The sequence below is a fragment of the Triticum aestivum genome, chromosome 7D (genome assembly GCF_018294505.1).
Source record: "Triticum aestivum cultivar Chinese Spring chromosome 7D, IWGSC CS RefSeq v2.1, whole genome shotgun sequence".
Classification (NCBI taxonomy): Eukaryota; Viridiplantae; Streptophyta; class Magnoliopsida; order Poales; family Poaceae; genus Triticum; species Triticum aestivum.
Window position 1 is genome coordinate 425740277 of NC_057814.1, and position 20126 is coordinate 425760402.

A 20126-nucleotide genomic window follows, 5' to 3' on the forward strand; every position below is an offset into this window, starting at 1 on the left:
GCCAGCCGCGTCAGCGACACCGCCCGCCTCGTCTTCTCCCGACGCCTCGGTTTCCCGCGGGGAATCAATGGCAAGGCTGCCGCCGGTCAGCTTTGCCATTGATTCCTCACGGGCGGCGCGTTCACGGGGCGGCGCGCCGACGCCTCCCCTCCCTCGGACGCGTACACACGGACGCGGCGCGGCTATATATGGCCTCGCTCGCCTGTGATGAGTGCCACCTCTTCACCTCTCCCGAGCGCCGCCGCCGAGCTCTTCTCCCCCAGCCCTCCCTCTCCCGAGCGCCGCCGCCGATCTCTTCTCCCCCAGCCACTCCATCTCCCGAGCGCCGCCGCCGATCTCTTCTCCCCAGCCACTCCATCTCCCCGATGGCCGAGCGTTTCCCCGGAGACGAGGCGGCGGCCAACGGCTTCGGCCGCCGTTCGCTCCGCGAACAGGAGTCCTGACTCCTGTTCCAGGCGAACATCCCGACGCCGCCGGACATGCGCGCCGGGCCGACGGGCTGGAGGCTCAGCAATGGGGGAGTGCCCATTCCCCCGTTGCCCGACGCCGTGGCCAAACCATCCTACTTCGCCGACGAGGTCGAGATCGTGAGCGCCTCCCTCACCGACGCCGAGCTCTCCCTCCCCCAGTACGCCGCCGACAACCACGCGGCTTGGGCGGCGTACTTCGAGCGCCGCCAGCAGCAGCAGCTGGCGTCCACCAACGGGGCGTCGGTGGTCGGCGGCGTGAAGAACAGCGAGGGGCGCCACCTGTGGTGGGGCGCCCCCGGCCGCACACTTGAGGGCAAGCTGACGCACCTCGAGGGCGGCAACAACCCGCCGTTGGCGTACCCCCCGGCGAGGGTGGCCGCCCCAGCGCACCGCCGACGCGACGGGCAATGGGCGCCAAGGAGGTTCGGCGCGTTCTCCTCCTCTTCCTCCTCCCGCTCCTCCTCCCACTCCTCTGGCACTCCGACGCTGCTCGGCGTCAAGGCCGAGCCCGGCATCGTCATCAACGAGGGCGGTCGGTGCGCCTCCTCGTCGGCTCCTCCTCCGCGCTTCGTCAAGCCAAAGACGGAACCGGGGCTCGCGCCGGTGAAGACGGAGCACGGCGAGGTCGATCTCGACGACGACGCGGCCCTTGAATGGGCGCCAGGACTCCATCAAGATGGCGACGGAGCGCCAGCGCGCCGCCCTGCGGCGCTTTGAGCAGCGCCGCCGAGGCCGCGACGAAGGAGGAGTCGTCATCATCGACGACAGCGACGACGATGACGACGCGCCGCCGCCGCCACCAGCCGGGGAGGGGGCCAGCAGGGGCGCCCGAGTCAAGGGGGAGAAGGCCGACGATGGCGGCGACGACGGCGACTTCTCGGCCTTCAGCAAGTTTTTTTATTAGTTTTTATATGTAATGGCGACTACTCGACTTAAATCCGCGAATATAAGCCCAAGTTTACCGAAATTTGGCGTGTTTTAGCCTGGGGGCCAACTTGCCCAGGCCCATTTTTTTCGTCGGGTCACCCTAGGCGGCGATTTTAGGCGCCCCGGGCCAACGGCTGGAGATGCTCTCAACCCAACCAGTCTATTCTTTGCTTTGCTAAGGAATGACTCGAGCATAGAGGTACCTGTTCCTGCTTCTCTCTCCCTGCTCACGCAGAGCTGGTGTCCAGCCGCCGCCGGGTGCCCTCCGAGGCCGTCGACCGGAAGTCACCGCGCCGGGCTAAGCAGGGAAGCGAGGCTGCCTGTTGAACCTTCGAGCCAGGCCGGCCTCGCCGTCGGCGATGGCTCGCTCGCCGGGGACGGGGGCGATGTGCCCCGATTGTCTGGAGCGGCGCATCCGATCCGACCTCGCTGGTTCCGGACTTTCCTTCGTCCACGGCGTCTCTGACTCCCCGCTCCCCTTCGCCTCCTCCGCTGTCGTCCAGGTCCGTCGCCACTCCGTCTCCTAATTTCTCGCTATTCTCCTGTCCTGGATTATACGGTCTCTGAAGCTCGCGCCCAGTTCGAGCCACCTGCCCTTTCCGACAAAGATTTTAGCCAAGCACCTTTCTGTATGCGTTTTAGTTCATTTTTGAGAAGCATGCTAAAGCCCCGTCCATGTAGGCTTGTAGAAGAGCTAATTATTGTACTTTATGCATAATTCATGTGTTCTCTTCATTGCAGATGGCATCTGATGGATCCGACCAATGTATTGGGAGGTAAGCCTAGGCATTCTTGGTTTACTGTCATATTTCTTCGTTTGATTTGGATACGAATCATGTTGGAAATATTAGCACTTTTCCGACTAATCTAAACCACGAGTAAACAGTAATCATGGCAAATACGGTATGCATCTCATACCGATATCTAAGCATGTGAGCACGTACAGTACATAGAACCGAAACATCTATGAACAGCATATATACGGCTAGCGCATGAAGGAGCAAATAGGGGATGAACGAGTCATACCCTCCGGTTGGCCAGGCCAACGCGGCGGCGGCAGCGGCAGCCTCGGCATCGGCCGAGGCCTTCTTCTTTGCGGCGGCGTCGTCAGCCATGGGGTCGATGCAGGGGAAGTAGTGGAAGCAGAGGCGGACGAAGACGGGGACGGATCGGGAGCAGTCGCGTCGAGACGCTCCCCAAAAACCTTATTGCCGTTCTCCCGGGCAGGATCTCGAACGACAGGGTTCCGGAGGCACCTGCTCTCCCGACCAACCGTGCACGCGGTCGTCGGGATGGGATCGCCGGAAGCAGCACAAGGAGAGGAACAGTAGATGACGGTTAGGGTTGTACGAGAGGGAGTGAGTGAACTGAGTTAGGGTTCACTCCACTGGCCAGTGCCTTCTTATATAGGCCGTCAGACCGAGTCTCGGACAGTGGCGCTTCCGTACACGACTCGTTAATTAATTAACAATTAATTAACCATTCCTGAGCGACAAAAATAAGCTTCGGACGAGGCGAGGCGAGGCGGGCGGCGGAGGAGGAGGAGCGCGCGTGTACAGCTCCTATTCCCAAGCTCCCAATAGCAAGTGGTAGAGCAGCCCTTATAAAGAGGTCTCACTCTTCTTACTGTAGCAGTATGGGACTAAACTTCCCACACTTCCCACCACTTGCCGTACACATGCATGGGCCTTAGAGATTAACTAGGGATTATTGTCTTATATGGGCCTAAGCCCATCCATAATCCATCAAATCATACTATAAGATCAGAATGTACATCCTATTAACTTGTTATGAAAACACAACTTTATACCTTAGTTAGATCGAGAGGGTAGTTAAAACATACTTCTCTACATTTTTAAGTAATTTGTTTTTCTAAACTTGTAACCACACCAATACAAGTAGGTACTTGTCAATTGACGTATCCAACTGTAGTGATTCTACTTTTGATCTAATCAAAGCTACTGTGAACGTTTCTGTTTTACATTGAATTTTTTAGGAGGAGATACTGAGAATTAATGCCAGATACATGGAATAAATTTGCGTACTATGAAACCAAGTCTTGACAGTGTTGACAAGCCTTACAGTTTTGGAAACAAGAATAATGAGAAATTATATTCAATGGAAAGTAGTTGCAAAACTAGCCAACTTAATCATATGGATAAGTCATACTTTAACAATATGGATAGTGCCGTACTTTAGTCATATATGTAATACCAGTAAACACTCATAAAACAAAGCAATAGCTAAAGAAAATTAACATTAGCACCTCCATGCAGTCCGTGTTTATCAGGTAGTGCTGTCGGATGTGATCTATTCTCGTGTCACATCGCTTTGTTTCTTCTCCCTCCATTTTCTTCACTACTACCGCTTCTACACATAAATCAAAGAAGCATTGTGGAATAGTGGCATTTCGTTAACGGCTAAAATATTTTTAGTGAAAGGGTTGCGGCAAAATCGGCAAACTCAACTACCAGTTTCCCCTTTCTTATAATTTTCTATTTTTATTTGTTAAAAAGTGACAAATATGTATCTTGCAGCCAGAAGACCTGTGGTTATTTTGTGTTGGTGGTACTAAATGGTGGTAAGACATATGTGGATACAAAAAAATGGTAAAGCTTCTTATCAAGTGTATTATGTACATCTCCAAAAGGCATCCATGTTCAAGATATTACATGCTCCACATTTTTCATCCCTGCAGTGAAAACAACCCATTGGAGCAATCACTCATATTTAAAGATGATAATCATTGTGCTGTGCAAGCAGATTCCTCTCCTGGTATTGAACATGTTGGAGATCTTCAAAGTTCTTCTAGCTCGAATAATCAGCAACTAACTGTAAACATAATCACCAAGTTAACTCCTGTTTACTATCTGGGCAGAGTCGCCACTACAGAAATTAGAGATCTTATGGCAAGTTATATGAATTTATCCATTGAACAGGATGTGATTAATTCACTAAATCTGTTGTGTGAAAACACCATTAGTGGACCAGCTGGTTTAGGTTTTCTCAGTTTTGTTGGATTTTCAGCATTTGATGATATACATCCTTCTGGGCTTGTGAGACACCCCAACATCTTACCTGTGTTAGCTGTTGTAGAATCATCTGATTGTTGCTACATGTTTCAACCAAAGGCTCCATACACTTTGGAGAACATCATGCACTACAGTCCAGAGGCATTGTGCTCAGATTGGCACATCAGATTTTTCATCTACCAAATAATGTCTGCATTGGCATATCTTCATGATTTTGGAGTTCATCACGGCAATCTGAAACCATCAACCATTTTGATGTCAGATTCTCTATGGCCTTATCTCAGCATAAGTGATATATCTCATGTTAAACAGAACCGGGGTTTTGGGGGACCTGAAGGTTCAATACTTAATTCATGCTGTGCTGAGGAGGATTGTTCTTCCAGATCCATTTTTGCTAGTTTCAATCTTCCATCATCCTTAGATTGGTCTTCTCACTTCAAACGATGGTGGACGGGTGAGTTGAGCAATTATGAGTACCTTCTTGTCTTGAACAAGTTAGCTGGTAGGAGATGGGGTGATCCAGCTTTTCATCCGGTGATGCCTTGGGTAATAGATTTCACAGTGAGGCCTGACGAAAATTCTGACATTGGCTGGAGAGACCTCACCAAAAGTAAATGGCGGTTGGCAAAGGGCGATGAACAATTGGATTTTACTTACTCATCATCTGATGTTCCATATCATGTTTCTGATGAGTGTCTCTCAGAGCTAGCAGTTTGCAGTTACAAAGCAAGAAGGCTATCAAAGACCATCTTGAGGTCAGCTGTCCGCTCTGTCTACGAGCCCAACGAATACCCATCTAGTATGCAAAGGCTTTATCAATGGACTCCAGATGAATGCATCCCAGAGTTCTATAGCGATCCCTGGATTTTTGTCTCTCTTCATTCTGAAATGAGTAATTTGGCTTTGCCTTCCTGGGTGACCTCTTCAGAGGAATTCATTTGTCTTCACAGGGATGCCTTAGAGAGTGACCGAGTCTCACAACAACTGCATCATTGGATTGATATAACCTTTGGCTATAAACTTGCTGGGGAGGCATCTGTTGAAGCTAAGAATGTCATGTTGCCTCCCAGTGATCCATCAAGGCCTAAATCAATTGGGCGACGGCAGCTTTTTACAAAGCCACATCCTAAGCGTCTTATTAGCACACCTCACTCAGCCTACCACAATAAAGTGGAATCTTGTGCAAGATGCCAAAGAAAAGGAAGTAACTCAACTACTGATGTATTGTTAAATGACTGTAATCCCCCAAATATGTTTTCACAAGTTGATTATTTGGAAGAGTTTGAACAAGCAACATTATTTATGGAGCTTCAACATCATTTGAATCCAATATACAGTTACTCTAACACTGCTGCTTGTTGTTGTTCATCAGTCAAATATCTCAAGAGACAATTTTCAGATCAGGAGGTATTGCAACCTGATAGTGTATTATCGGTGGTGCCTGATTTTGATTTTGGCTCCTATCTTGAATGCTTTGAGTCTGATGATAGTTCTTCTATTGGTTATCAAGAGCTGTTGCGCTGGAAGCAAAGGTCTTGTTCTGTTATTGAGCATCATGCAAATGATATATTTTCAATAGGGTGCATCTTAGCAGAAATCTATCTGCACAGACCACTTTTTGATGCTTCCTTGCTAGCTGCATATAAAGAAACTGGTATGCTGCCAGGAGCACTCCATGAATTGCCTGTTCATGTCCGTTTGCTTGTTGAGTCATGCATCCAAAGGCAATGGGAAAGGTAACTTAAATAATTATGTCTGATGTTTATATTTGTAGTTTAATACCCTGCCACATTGGTGATGTTTTTCTTAAATTTACAAGCAGAAACTGTTGAATGTTTTTGAATTTTGTGATCTCTTGCAGGAGGCCGTGTTCAAAGCATCTTCTGGAGTCACCATATTTTCCTCCATCAGTTCGATCCGCATATATGTTTCTTGCTCCACTTCAACTTCTGTGTACATCTGGAGACCGCCTGAAGTATGTTACTAAGCTTGCAAGTGAAGGGACACTTAAAGCCATGGGAGAATTTGCTGCTGAAGTGTGTGCACCTTACTGCCTACCTTTTGTTTCATCATCTCGGTTGGATGTTGACACCGAGTCTTGCTTGCGTCTGCTTAAAGAGTTTTTGAAGTGCTTGAGTGTCCAAGCAGCTAAGAAACATATTCTGCCCATCATTCAGAAAATCTTACAGGCCGGTTAAGACACATCAGTGGGGAAATTTCTCTTATATTTTCTTTCATTTGAAGGTTCTGGTCTTTGCATATGTGTCTTTGTTCTGACAAGTCATTTCTGCTGGTTGTTGCTACAGGTACCAGAATATTCCCATCTGAAGGTTTCTCTCCTTCAAGATTCTTTTGTCCGAGAGTTATGGAAAAAATTGGGAAAACAAACTTATATTGAGAAGGTGCATCCGTTGGTCATAGCAAACTTACACAATTCACCTAACAAGATCACTGCATCTTCTGCATCCATTGTTTTAATTGGTTCAAGTGAGGAACTAGGAATACCAATCACTGTTCATCAGGTAAGTCTCGGTGAACACATTGTCTTGGTGTACTGCACTGACGCCATCCTTTACTGATTAATGTGTCCATTTTATGCAGACAGTTTTACCACTAATCCACTCTTTCGGCAAAGGTTTATGTGATGACGGAATTGAAACTTTGGTCAGGATAGGTATCCCAGTTAACACTGTCTCCTTGTGGTGAAAATGTTTGTTCTTTGGTCGGTGCTTGATGTTATTCATAATAGGTGGACTTCTTGGGGAAAGTTTTATTGTCAAGCAAATTCTCCCCTTGCTGAGGAATGTTATACATTTTTGTATCGACTCCTCCAAGGTGACTAAGCCAGAACCACAGCAGAGTTGGAACTCTTTTGCTCTGATTGATGGCTTATCTGCGTTGGAAGGCCTTGTATCAGTTCTTCCTGTTAAGGCAGTTCTCAGGGAGCTTCTCCAGGTATTTTGGTGAAAAAAACTAAGTTTGGTGAATAAATATAATCATTGGTGAAAATGGATATATTTTGAGTTCTGTTAGAGCTTTGCTAAATTGGAACATATATTTTCAAAAGTGAGCACAAATCAAATTCCGTTATCACTCTACTTTAAGCACAACTTTGATGACTACCAGATACCAATCATCATATCTTAATTACACTTTTTTGGGGGGTTTCATGTACAAGTCAATATGATATAAAAAATTATAGCAAGAATTCAGCACATTACAATATTTAAATGAATTTGCACAAGATGTCCCACCATTGTTAAATTTGAATTTAGGTTTATAAATGCATCATTTTGTTAGTTTAAATTTAGATGCTAATTCCTCTTTCATTTTATTGAATTATATTATTACTTTGTATAGATAATGACCTGGCCATGAAATTCTTACGTTTAAATTGGCATATATGTCAAATTAAATGTGTACTTACTCCTACCTTGACCGCATTTACAGGACCAAGTCTGTCTTCATATAAAGATTCTTATGCTGATCCATTTGGACCTTGATGTGATTCAGGCAATAACTCTTCACTGACAAAGTGACATGTTTTCTTGTACTAGTTCTCTCCCAATAACACTCCTTCAAATTCATTTGATCGAGTTAATTTGCTTGCTTTCTATTAATTAGGTGGCAGCTACTGCATTTGTTGACCTTTGTCTACGAATTGGACCAGATAATACTGTCATACATGTTTTGCCACATCTAAAAGAGCTTTTTGCTGAATTGGCCTTTTTTCAAGACTCTTCTGCTGTTAGCCTTCCTACAAAAGGGTTAAAAATCTCAGAAAGAAACAAAAGTGAGACGATTAAAATGGAATCTAGAATTGATCTCGTGTAAGTAGAAACATGTATTTTCCGCTGTTACGTTGTTTGGTATAAGTACACGCTTCATTATATTTACTTATTGAAGGTAGCTGTTGTAGGTTGTTGCTATATCCTTTCTTGGCATCACTTGTTGGAATAGAGAAGCTCCGTGAATACTGCTCTACATGGTTTCTATTGGAGCAGTCTCTTCAAAGGTTGTACAATTGGAAGGTATGTGAAAGCTGCTTTGGTTCCTATTGACCGGTGAGATTTGTGTTTTCCTGCTTATTTGACTAGCCGTGCTTTCTTTCAGTTTGAGCCTTCCAGTAAATGTTCTATAAGTGGTGAAAACATGAAAACTCAAAGGTTTCAGCCTGGCAACGACACCTCGTCTGAGGTTGTTCCAACAGAACTTTTTAATGGGGCAGGGTCGTCTGTGTCTCAATCTCAAATCCCTAAAACTGGTTGGATGGCAGCTTCCAAGCACAGATTTAGGCTCGAGCATGGAACATCTAGTGACAATTTGTCTGCATCAACTTCTGGAAATCAGCCCTGGTTTTGGTTCCCTTCTCCTGACAGTAGTTGGGGCGTACCAGATCTTCTTGGACGCAGTAGCGGTTTGAAGGATGAACTTCCATGGAAGATCGAAGCTTCAGTCCTTTACTCAGCCCGTGCACACCCTGGGGCTCTGCGGTCATTAGAAGTCCATGATGATGAGTGCACGATTTTTACTGGGGGAGTTGGACCTGGTTTTAAAGGAAGTATACAGCGTTGGGAGTTGGCCAACATGAATTGCACATCTGGATATTACGGGCATGAAGAGGTCAGTTTCTCTTGCTACCTTCATATGACTTTCTTTTTTGCTTTTATTGTTGGATGGTTCTTATTTTCTGAATGAAACACAGTTTGTACAGACCATGTAGTGATGTTTAGCTTAGTGTCTGAAATACGGTGCTCTGATCGTTCAGTGGTTATGTTTGCTGTGATGAAACAATAAATCACTACAGGGTAATATCACTGAGAGGACGGTGTTCTTTCAGTAAATGCCGTTTGATTTCTAGCTCAACTGTTCTAATAGTATTAGATTCTATACCATATATTGGATTGCTCGATCTTGCTTGCATTTCTTCTGCGTTTGAACTCATTGATGTACTCTTTGTAAGTTAATTTCACCCCCTAGATATAGCGCTTTATCAATATATTCCAACAGTTCATTTTCTGATATTTTATTTACATAGGTTGTCAATTCCATCTGTATCCTGTCAATTACTGGAAAAGTAGCTTCTTGTGATGGCACGATTCATATTTGGAATGGGCAGACAGGAAAGCTCATAGCAGCTCATACCGAGTCGTCAACAAGCTTTCCGCTGCAAACTGCATCTGTTGAACAGGCAAACATGCTTAATCAGGACGCGCTCTCAGGTGGAATATTGTCGAATGCATTTCGTGGTAGCTTGTATACGACCATGCATTACATGGCATCTGAAGATAAACTTGTTGCTGGCATGGGAAATGGATCTATCAGGTATACACTTTGTCACCTGTTTGTTGGATTTGGTCATTTTATTATGTTTCTAACATACGTTAAAAATATACTTCCTACTATTCTACTGGGGTAAGTGTATGGGTGATCACTGCCGTTCCACTTGATTATTTATGTTCACAATTTTGACTATGTTTGGTAGGCACATCTGAAACAAAATAGGGAGAATATCTACTTCACTTAACCAGGGCATTGTTATGTGAGCTTGGAAGCATTGTTAGTTTTTGTTGTAGAATTAGTAATGCAAGTTAGAACATATTTCTTTCTCGCTGCAACTCACTGTTATTTCACTCTGTTTCTACCTCACTACCGAAGAATTTGTCTACTATTGAACTGCACATTGATTGAGTTAAAATGCAGATTTATTGATATCTCTCGGGATCAGAAGCTGCATTTATGGAAGAGTGATTCGGCTGAAATCTCCTTCTCATCACTCGTGTCAACTATTTGCTCGTCTGGCTCAGACAAGCCGAGGAATGGAAGCCTTGTGGCTTCATCATCCTGGATTGCAGCAGGTCTAAGCTCTGGTTATTGTCGATTACTTGACGAGCGTAGTGGAAAAATCATTGCAGTTTGGCGAGCACATGATGGTCACATTACGAAGGTATGCCAATGCCCCTACTCGGTTGCTATCCATCATAGGGCAAAACCATGAGCAATTGTTATTCTGGTATCTGATGGGTTCCTTTTTATTTGCGCATAAAGTTGGCATCACCAGAGGACCACTTGATTGCATCTAGCTCCCTTGACAAGACTCTTCGAATTTGGGATCTAAGAAGGTATTATTCTTTGACTGCAACAATTCATTGGTTGTATTACCTATTTTGATATGACATGTTCTCCACTCTCTTATTGTATTACTGCAGTATACAGTATTTTCTTGCACTATTTGTGTTCTGAAACTTTCCTGATACACGACTATGTTGTTTGGGCCATAGTGATAGTGATAAGATTATGTTATATCACACTGAATCCACAATTTCATAGAAGCAGCAGTTTGATTCTCAACTTTGGATATACGCATATATCTTATTGCTTATGATTTGTTTCCAGTTTAAACTTTCTTAGTTTCTTAAAGTCTTGTGCGCAATGTGACAGGAACCTATCAGTCCAGTCAAACATTTTCAGAAGCCATTCAGATGGCATCTTTGACTTCTCTGTTTGGGGTCAAGACCTGTTATCAGTGTCAAGAAACAAAATTGCACTTACTTCCCTATCGAGACCAACAAATGAGGTATGTACTTTCTCCTCTTGACCACATTCACCACCATGCTCTTTTGCAAGCTTTACTATTTGGAGCAGCAGTGCAGCCTCTTTTGGAATTTCACATACCATATGAATTGCAAGTCCACTCTGTTCCTGCCGAAGTAACTGTTGGTACATTTTGTCAAAAAAAAAATCCATGCAGATCGGACATCAGCAGCTCGTACTTCAGAACTTATATTCGACTGACAGAGGAGTAAAATATAAAAACATGTCTGTTCTTTCGGCTATTTCTGTGCTTCCTTTGTCAAGATTGTTTGTCGTTGGAACAGAAGATGGTTTTCTCAAAATCTGCCACTAGATGGTTCCAGTAGTGGTAATCATCTTTCCCTTGTATCGACTTAAATATTTTAGCAGTGCCTCTCTCATTTCTAAAATTTTAGTGGTGCCTATAGTTTTTGTTTACTTCAATTCGCCAAGCAGACACTACAGGTTACAGGATACATATGTAGCCAAATTTACTGTTGTAAAATTCATGGCTGAGTATAAGCTTCAAGTTTTGTCTAATCTTTTCCCTTGTAATTATGCAATAACACATCGCTATATATTCCTTGAACTTTCTAGCTTTGTTGTTCTAGTGAAGCCGAAGCTTGTAGCTTTCACTTTTTGCTCTAGTTAGTTGCACCATATGGTTTTACTTGCCCGATTTTGGACACAATGTATCCAAATTGTAGTTGGCAAAACCTGATCAACGCTAGGGATACCTGTCAGCATATATCGCATACATTTGTTGTACTGGACTCTGGAGTCTGGATCACTCTGCTAATAAATTATTTCTTGTTAACTGTGCTAAGTCATCTTCTATCCCTTGAGTTGAGATCTGTCCTGAAACCTGCCTCTCCTTTATTGGAGAAATGTTACAGTGTTGTCTGTCGATTCCCTATTGGTTTGTTCTGCCACAAAGCTGAGGATACCTTGAATTTGCTGCAGACCTACCTGACATGGATCATGGGAGCTTAAATGTGGGTGGTTGGGAAGTTGTGGATGAAAAGTAAATTGGAGCTTGGTTTCTGTTACGGTCCTGATATGAATGCTCTCGTTTACTGCCTTCTCCTTGCAATCCTCTGTATGAGCCCCCACTATACACCCAGCATCAAATAGTGTACATAAGTTCAGCATGTCAGGTCTAGCTTTATGGTCTTAACTCAAGCTAGAAGTACACCAACAGAGTAAACATGTATGGTCCCATGGAGATCTGCGGTCCATGTTTTGGTTTGACCGTAGCCAAAACCTTTGGAGCCACTGGCATAGCTACGCTCACTGGCAGGTGGGTCCTGCCGCAAAGAAACACAAGTTAGGCTCACCTTTCAGTTTCAGTCACAGCCACCACAACGATCATGCACAGTACACTACACTAGCGGTTATAAAAGAGGGGGATGTGCAACTTGCTCTTGGCCAAACCAGAAGGTCAGCAAGCAAAAGCAGTAGCAACAATGGAGAGGCGTAGCGGCATGAGCGCGAGCCTTGTTCTTGGCCTCCTGCTCGTCACCACCGTTGCTTGCCATGCTGCGAGGGACATCCCAGCAACTGAGCCCGAGTCCTACCGTCCCCAGAACGTCTTTGGGTTTGGTGGCTTCTACCCTGGCCCGTCGGTCAACTGGGTGTTTCCGGGGCCAAACGGCGTCACACCACAGGTAGGGTTCGGCGGGATGCCGGGCTCTAGCTCCTTCCCTGGCACTGGTGGCTCGTCCGGCAGCAGTGGCGTGGTCGGCATTCATGGTGCTGCCAATCCCTGATCGTGTTGTTGTCTGTCTTGGTGTCTAGATGTTTAAGATTTTGCTCTTTAGAGCTATGCAGGTGCAGCATTCTACCGTGGTGGTAGAGAGTAAGCTTCTTGCTTGCTCTAGTTTAGTAGTATTGTGTTATGGCTTATGTGTTGTGTGTTGTTTACAAGTGATCTGTGTCCTGTGTCTGTGTAAAAGACTTGTTCTTGGTTGTTATTTAACCTTGTGTACTTCTTACAGGTTGTATTGCTGTCGTGAGTTCGAAGTCCCATTGCTGTATCTTTGATTTGGAGAGTGAGGATTTGAACCCATGAGCTGGATCACCACAACCTTGTCCTGTGTTCCGTGTCTGTCTCTTTAAGTATTTCCGTCATTCTTCTCAGTGAGCTTTCAGTATATCTTGGTTCTTGTTTATTTTCTGTGAGCATTCATGGGTTGGTTCAAATTGCGGCATCATCTTTAGTTATGAATGGCTGGTTCTACTTATCTACTACAAATGCCAGTTGTAATGGGAACCGTTGACGAACTTCTAAGTAAACTAACCACTACTTGTACTTACATCATGTTCTTTGTTAAGATGTTAGTCTTCCTATTTGAGATATGCACTGATTATATCACATACTCATGTAGCTAAAAGCCTAAAAGTACCCTGTAATTGCTAGTGGCCCTTGATGCTAATTTCTTTGAATGTGAATATGACATCTCGTTTGGGCCTCAATGAAGTATAAGAAGGGTAAGTCAGCTTTTAGCATATAGGCAGATTAGTTTTCAATTTGAGTTCTATTTAAGAAAAATGCTCCCGATATTAGTTTAACTACTGGTATTTGATCTCTGGGTTAAAATATTTACTACTAAATATTTCTTGAGATAACAATCCGTTGCCATTTATTAGCATAAATTTAAGAGTCCAAATAAAGGGGCATCTGTTTCTTGTGCCAAAATAAAGCTGAAAATATGGCGTTGGATGTCATCATCAGATTAGGAGTAGTTCTTGAAGAATCCCGCGTGTATGAAAACTGGAGATAGTCAAGACTTGAGCTCAAAGCTGAAGAAAAATAGGTTGTAAACAACTCTGACCACAGCTATAGAATAAAATTCAGCATTATGTGCACATGTTTGGGCTCAAATTTTCCTGAGAGCTATGACCAAAATAGCATTATCTGGAATTGTCGGCATTGATGTTGCCCTCCTTTTGCTATTGTCATACGGAATTAGCAGCAATGATCTCAAACACTTGTGATATTTCTATGGACCTGCAGTCTTATTCACATTGAGGTTGATGTGAATCAAGCCAGTAGTTTTCATCTGTGTACCGGAGGTGATTGGTAAATGTACTTACCGGGCGGTAACCGAAAATACCGCATGGTAACCAAAAGCTGATTCTGATGCGCAACATTGTAAAAAGAACTTTTATCTGGCATTATTACAAGAAAACTAAACAGACGGAACAAAGCAGAAAACTGGACAATCTTTTCTTTTCCTTGAGTTGTTCTATATGTTTGTTTTTCTTTTATTCTTGTCAAAGCAACCACCTAACCATAGCTTTTATTGAGTTACTAGACACCAGTCCACAACAGCCACTAGCTTGTCGCTATTTCAGTGAATTCACCAGAGCAAGGGTCATTATTAAGCTCAAGACCCTGCAGATTCGAGTTTGACAGGCTCGTCAACTGATGCTCCCAGATTCGAGTTTGTGAGAAATGCCTGGTCTTACGTGAACAGGCCTAGGTTCTTTGTCAGACCCACATAATACATCAACCTGGCAGTAAAACAATCGTTATAGCTCTGTACCACAATACTTGTTGGGAGAACTTGTGCTAGTGTTCCCCAACTACAAGTATTTCGGTACAGAGGGAGTAGACTAGATGCATACCATAAGGTCCAAAAGGAAAATATCTGACATCTAGCAGTAGTTCTGAACACCATCAGACCTGACTGGTGTTGCTGAAGTCATATAACATCTTTGTAAAGGACGAGCAGTGCGAGAAGCCTATGGTGTGCGCACCAGAGAGGATGACCATGTCCTCGGCTGTGAGGTCCTTGAGGCGAAGTTGCCGACCAGCTCAGAAGCTGTTGAGAGTGGTGAGGGTAGGTTCTTGAGGGCGTTCTGGTCATTGGATACCTGCCGCGCCGCGCCCAGCAGGCACCTTGTAAGTAACATTTCCTGGTAGCGCGATGCTGTCATGGGCAGTGAAGGCAAGGATGTCCGTGCATGAGACTGTCTTGGGGCATTGGGCCTTGATGGCCTTCTTTGCAGCGTCAATTACCTCGAATCCACAGAGGTTGGGCTTGTTGGGGATAGCGTCTTTCTCAGCAGTTCTGTTTGCCGTCGAGTCAATCAGGACTGAGCCGTCACGACCGTTTTGGCATATTGTAGTTGTGTTCTATAGCAGTAGATCACCTCACAAATAACTGTTTGAGTATGAACTGTGGGTATTAGATTTGATGATAGACATATATGCTGGTTGCTCTTTTGCATTTTGTTTACATGCATGTTTCTTGTTGGTATATACGATACAAAACAAAAGCAGTGTCCACTGATCAATATTGGTTTTTTTTTGGGGCCATAAGGCTAAATGTAAGTTCGTCATACAAATTGAGACTTCAACGAAAATGTGTGCCATTAACCAATCTTTGCCTGTCCGTTGGGAGTTTTGACAGAGCAAATATGATTGATCAATGAAATATTTCATTGATGCAAAAGAATCATCATCAGGGAAAGAAAACTGGGCTAACTGCCTATATGCTGCACTCTTGTCTGCATCTATCTGTCTATGATGATCTCTAGCCAAATATATGTTGATTAAAGGATGGCACCGCATTTCCTGCTACATTATACTGTACATATATGTGACAATAATAAATGTTCCTGAATACTTTTACACTTCTGTGTGGCATGCTGCAGAACTGACACTTCTCTTGCAGTTTATAAATAAATCTAACTAGGGGTGCAAAGAAGGACTCCTTTTGGTGTCACGGTGAACATACAACTCAGGCTTACCTGTTGATAGTGCAGGTATAAGAAAGTAAATGCCGCGTACATACTTTGAAAAACAGTCATGGAAACGCAACCGAATGGCGCCAGCGACGACACCAGCGGTTGTTCTTGAAGGCAGCAGTGACTGCCTGCTGAACCAGGTTCTCTGCCGATGGGCAGCTCTTACTGTAGAACCCGAGTTTCAGGCCGGCGCCTACAGCGGCAATGTGGAAAAGGGCAAGGGCGGCGACTGCCGAGGTGACGAGCAGGCACTTCATTTTATTTTATTTTTTTTGCGAAAAGAGCAAGCACTTCATTGAAAGGGAGCTCATTTCAGTTGCTTGTGTCTCTTCTTGGTCCCAGTTGTAGATCTCATGGGTTTATATAGCAGACTAGATCTCATGAACTTCAGTTGCTTGTGTCTCTTCTTGATCCTATTCCTATATCTCATGGGTTTATGTAGCAGACTACTAGAGTGGTTTTGCGCTCGAAATGGAAGGGCATGTTTGTCAACAGGGGTGTAAAAGCTCGGTGCTGCACAAGTGGTGTCATTTGCTTGCGCTTTTCTACTTCGTGGCCTTATCGACATGCTCCCTGACCCTGAGATCGTTCTTGGTTTATGACTTTGTAACCTGGTCTATTTACAGAGGTATCAGATGGCGCTAAATCTTGGTTTGATTCGGTCGTGATCGGATAACACGGTATCAGTTGCAGGACCAGAGTAGAGACCCGATTCAGCTCAAAATCCTGTGTAAACAGGAAGTGAAGTGAAGCGGCAGTCTCCCGTCTATGCGGAAAAAAACAGCTACTTCTATCTAACCTGCTTGTCTCCAACACCACACAATTCACAGGAACAGCCTTGGCAACGTCAGCTTACCGCCACCACCCAGTTACCCTAGCGTGCAAGCGAGACGAAACCAACCGTGCCGAGTCCCGTGATTTCCCCTTCGTTTCGCGGAGAAAAATAATAGTTTGCTTCAACGTCGGCTGTCAGTTTGTCCACGGGGTCAGTTTCCATGAAGTTGCGCGCCAAAAAAACAATTTGCTTGTATAAAACTTACTACGGTATATCCCATTATAAATCCAGCAAACAACGATAGAGTTAGTTTGCAGTTTTGCTGCATACGCAACGATGGCTCAGTTGCCGCCGGGCTTCCCCGGCTTTTCCTTCCCTCCACCGACGTGGCCATACCGTCCTTCCATGCCGCCGCCACCATACGGATACAAGCACGAGCCACCGTCCGGCGGTTCGTCTCAAGGCAGGACCGTCGCCGGCACCTTCGGCGGCCTCGTCGCCTGCTTGCTCCTTGGCATCGCCGTGTGCAGCATCTGCAAGAGGCGTCGCGCGGCCGCGCCGGCGCAGAACGTGGCCGCAGCCGATCGGGCGCAGAACCTGACGGAAAGCAGCAGCGTGCGCGTCGACGTGGGGCAGCTTCACCGGGCCTGCGCCGCCAGCCCGACGGCCGGCCTCCCGGCGTTCACGTACAGCCTGTCGGTGAAGCACAACGTGACGGGCGGAGGGGATGAGGCGGCGACGTGCTCGGTGTGCCTCGGCGCGATGCAGGTCGGCGAGATGGTGCGGCTGCTGCCGGCGTGCCTGCACCTGTACCACACGGAGTGCATTGACCCGTGGCTGGCCGCGCACTCGACGTGCCCGGTATGCCGCTCGGACACCGACCCGGCCGCTGTCTCGCTAGATGCACATTTTGACGGGTGTTAATTTGTTGGATTGATTTTGCTTTCTGTATATATTGAAAAATACGTCTACTCAGTTGTCTGGGCAACATAAGATTGGAATGTCCAAATGATGCATCTGTCCTATATTTGCTAATAGTAGTAGTATTTGTGGACGTCCTGATGGTCATTTGATCTCCAATGTCTCGAAGATCTCACTCTCCCGGTTTTGTCTGGGGATCAGATATTTGTGGGGGTGATAGCCTTTTTTTCTTCTTCTGAAAACCTTCTTATTACACGGTTCTCCAGTAGAACTGTCGAGAACATCCACACTGGCATCGTCGAACCATCTGAAAGAGGACTCTCATAAATGCCACACGTGTTGCACAAACACATGACACCTCCGAACGTTTTTTTACGACAAGTTTAATGACAAGCGGATGTCAACATTAGTTGTTAAGCATGACAATTTCATTTTCAAATGGCAAGCTTTAGTTTTTTTTTTAGATGACAAATTTTAGTTGTAAAAAACGTCAAGGCCAGAATGCTTCCTGTCACACTTATCATTTGAGCTGAAATAAGGATCATGTGTGTTATTATGTAGCTCCCGCAAAAAAAAGTTGTCATTATGTAGCTCCCGCAAAAAGAAGGTGTGTCATTATGTATTATGTACTCCCTCCGTCCTACATCCGTATCTAGACAAATCTAAGACAAGCATTTTGGGACGAAGGAAGGGAGTAGAAGGGATACATTTTTCACTTACAAGGATACATCCATATTTAACAAATCTAAGACAAGAATTTTGGAACGGAGGGAGTAGAAGGGATGCATTTTTTCACTTACAATTGGAATTGGGTATGTCCGCAGTCCACCCACACTCGCACCCTTCCTAGCCTTCATCTCCTCAACGTCGCCGAAGGATGCCGCCGAGCGAAGCCCATGACGTCGACGCAGCGGTGCCACGACGTCGATTGGTTTTGTGCCGCAGTTTCCCCTTCATTGAACGCGCATTTGGCCCTGAATCAGCAATCAATTAATTAACCCCTTTGACCACAGGCTTGCAAGTAATAGTTGCTTTTATTCGGCTTAATAATTTGCTTAAACCATACCGCAAACAGCAGTTGCGAACGACGCGCACCAATGGCTCAATTGCCCCCGGGCTTCGTCCCCACTGTTTCTCCCCCTCCACCGTGGTGGCCATTCCATCCTTCACCACCGCCGCCGCCGTCCAATGCTAAGCCATCGTCCACTCAAGGCAGGATACTCGCCGGCCTCCTCGTCGGCGTCGTGGCGTCCTTGATCGTGTTCACCGCCGTGTGCACCCTCTGCAGGGAGTACCGCGATCGTCGCGCCCGAGCCGCGGCCGCCGCTTGGCGGTGGCCCGTGCCGGAACGTAATGGCGTCCGCGTCGAGGAGCGGCAGCTTGGCCGGGCCTGCGCCGCCAGCCCCACGGCCGGCCTCCCGGCGTTCACGTACAGCCCGTCCGTGAAGCACAACGTGACGGGCGGTGGGGAGGAGGCGGCGACGTGCTCGGTGTGCCTCGGCGTGCTGCAGCTAGGGGAGACGGTGCGGCTGCTGCCGGCGTGCCTGCACCTGTACCACGCGGAGTGCATCGACCCGTGGCTGGAGGCGCACTCGACGTGCCCGATCTGCCGCTCCGACACCGGCCCGGCCGCGGGCGCCGGCTGGCTACCGCCTGTTTAGGTTTTTATTTACGTGGCGAGGTCTATAGTAGTACCCGTGCTGCTTCAGAGTTTGTATCACACGTTCTCGAGGGTATTCTTTTGTGAGATTTATTTTGCTTGTATTGCATCTATGCAACAGAAGGCGGGAAAATATACTAGAAATGATGTAGTACTATTTTGTTTTTGTTTTGTTATTTGTGGACAAATTTCACAAATAGGTTGAACATTTTCATTCAACATACTAAAATCCTTTATGGAATATTCCCACATAATATGGAATATTCGTCATGAATTATTTATAGAACAAAATGTTCACAGAGAACCAACCAAACTATTGATGCATTTTTTTTCTCTTTTAGTGAAATGACATGCAACTCTCCTGCATGATTTCAGAAGAAAAGGAGCTGAGCTGCAGGTGATCAGGCTGGTCGTAATGGTAATATCACAAGGGGTATCATGCATGTCAACTAGATTTTTAAGATGATGTGACACACAATTAAATGAGGAAAGAGAGGATGTGATATCATATCATGATACTGTATCATATTAAATGTTGTAATACTTTGTGTCATGCATGATAATTAATAAGGCAACCTAAGATGCTACTATGATACTATATATTACGGAAGTAGTATCATAAATTAGTATCATATGCATGTACTAGTATATGATACTCTCCATTACAACCAACCTCAAGTGTGTTCTGACTTTTAAGGTTGCTTCCTTTGGTTCGATGGAGCGCGTTTCACTTCCCACACCGAGGAATACATTACTCTTATGTCTGAAAATTAGTTACTACACCATCCGTATCAAAGTACTTGTTGTTAGGGGAAACTAGTACAAATTCCCCCAACTATAAGTATAAATTTGAGTTTGGTCTATCTAACAACTCCCTTCACAAAGCGCTGATGTAACCACATCCAAATATGTAGTCCCTGTCAATGGCACACCAGCATAATCCCGAGCGAATAATCTGACGATATAAATACGAGCCATGCGCCTAGTCCTAATGCACACAAGGATCTCTTCAT

General features: G+C 45.4%; 4 protein-coding genes across 8 annotated transcripts; all 4 read left to right on the top strand.

Annotated features, from left to right (window-relative positions):
• Positions 1 to 1556: 1556 nt before the first annotated feature.
• On the top strand, positions 1557 to 16252 carry LOC123165520 (protein GFS12). Of its 5 annotated transcripts, XR_006483024.1 has the most exons (19): positions 1557 to 1900; positions 2139 to 2173; positions 3935 to 4006; positions 4096 to 6165; positions 6291 to 6618; positions 6736 to 6951; positions 7031 to 7103; positions 7179 to 7384; positions 7880 to 7942; positions 8054 to 8259; positions 8340 to 8460; positions 8543 to 9052; positions 9468 to 9754; positions 10133 to 10376; positions 10478 to 10551; positions 10871 to 11006; positions 11181 to 11351; positions 13000 to 13141; positions 15776 to 16252. XR_006483024.1 is itself a non-coding variant. In XM_044583181.1 (18 exons), the coding sequence occupies exons 1-17, from the start codon at positions 1757 to 1759 to the stop codon at positions 11334 to 11336; spliced, it is 4941 nt and encodes a 1646-aa protein (XP_044439116.1). In that variant the 5' UTR covers positions 1557 to 1756; the 3' UTR covers positions 11337 to 11351; positions 13000 to 13317. The 5 variants fall into 5 exon arrangements, 4 of the variants coding, with proteins under 4 accessions (XP_044439116.1, XP_044439118.1, XP_044439117.1 ...); XM_044583181.1 differs by lacking the exon at positions 15776 to 16252 and having other exon boundaries at positions 13000 to 13317; XM_044583183.1 differs by lacking the exon at positions 15776 to 16252 and having other exon boundaries at positions 8349 to 8460; positions 11966 to 13317.
• On the top strand, positions 12412 to 12998 carry LOC123165522 (uncharacterized). The gene has a single exon (XM_044583186.1). It carries the CDS (start codon positions 12412 to 12414, stop codon positions 12769 to 12771), a length of 360 nt encoding a protein of 119 aa, XP_044439121.1. The 3' UTR covers positions 12772 to 12998.
• Positions 16253 to 16863: 611 nt separating the features above from the next.
• LOC123169918 (RING-H2 finger protein ATL68) lies at positions 16864 to 18451 on the top strand. The gene is made up of 2 exons (XM_044587769.1): positions 16864 to 17393; positions 18278 to 18451. Exons 1-2 carry the CDS (start codon positions 16869 to 16871, stop codon positions 18449 to 18451), a joined length of 699 nt encoding a protein of 232 aa, XP_044443704.1. The 5' UTR covers positions 16864 to 16868.
• An 86-nt stretch (positions 18452 to 18537) lies between these two features.
• On the top strand, positions 18538 to 19126 carry LOC123169917 (RING-H2 finger protein ATL39-like). The gene has a single exon (XM_044587768.1). It carries the CDS (start codon positions 18551 to 18553, stop codon positions 19112 to 19114), a length of 564 nt encoding a protein of 187 aa, XP_044443703.1. The 5' UTR covers positions 18538 to 18550; the 3' UTR covers positions 19115 to 19126.
• The last annotated feature ends 1000 nt before the right edge of the window (positions 19127 to 20126 follow it).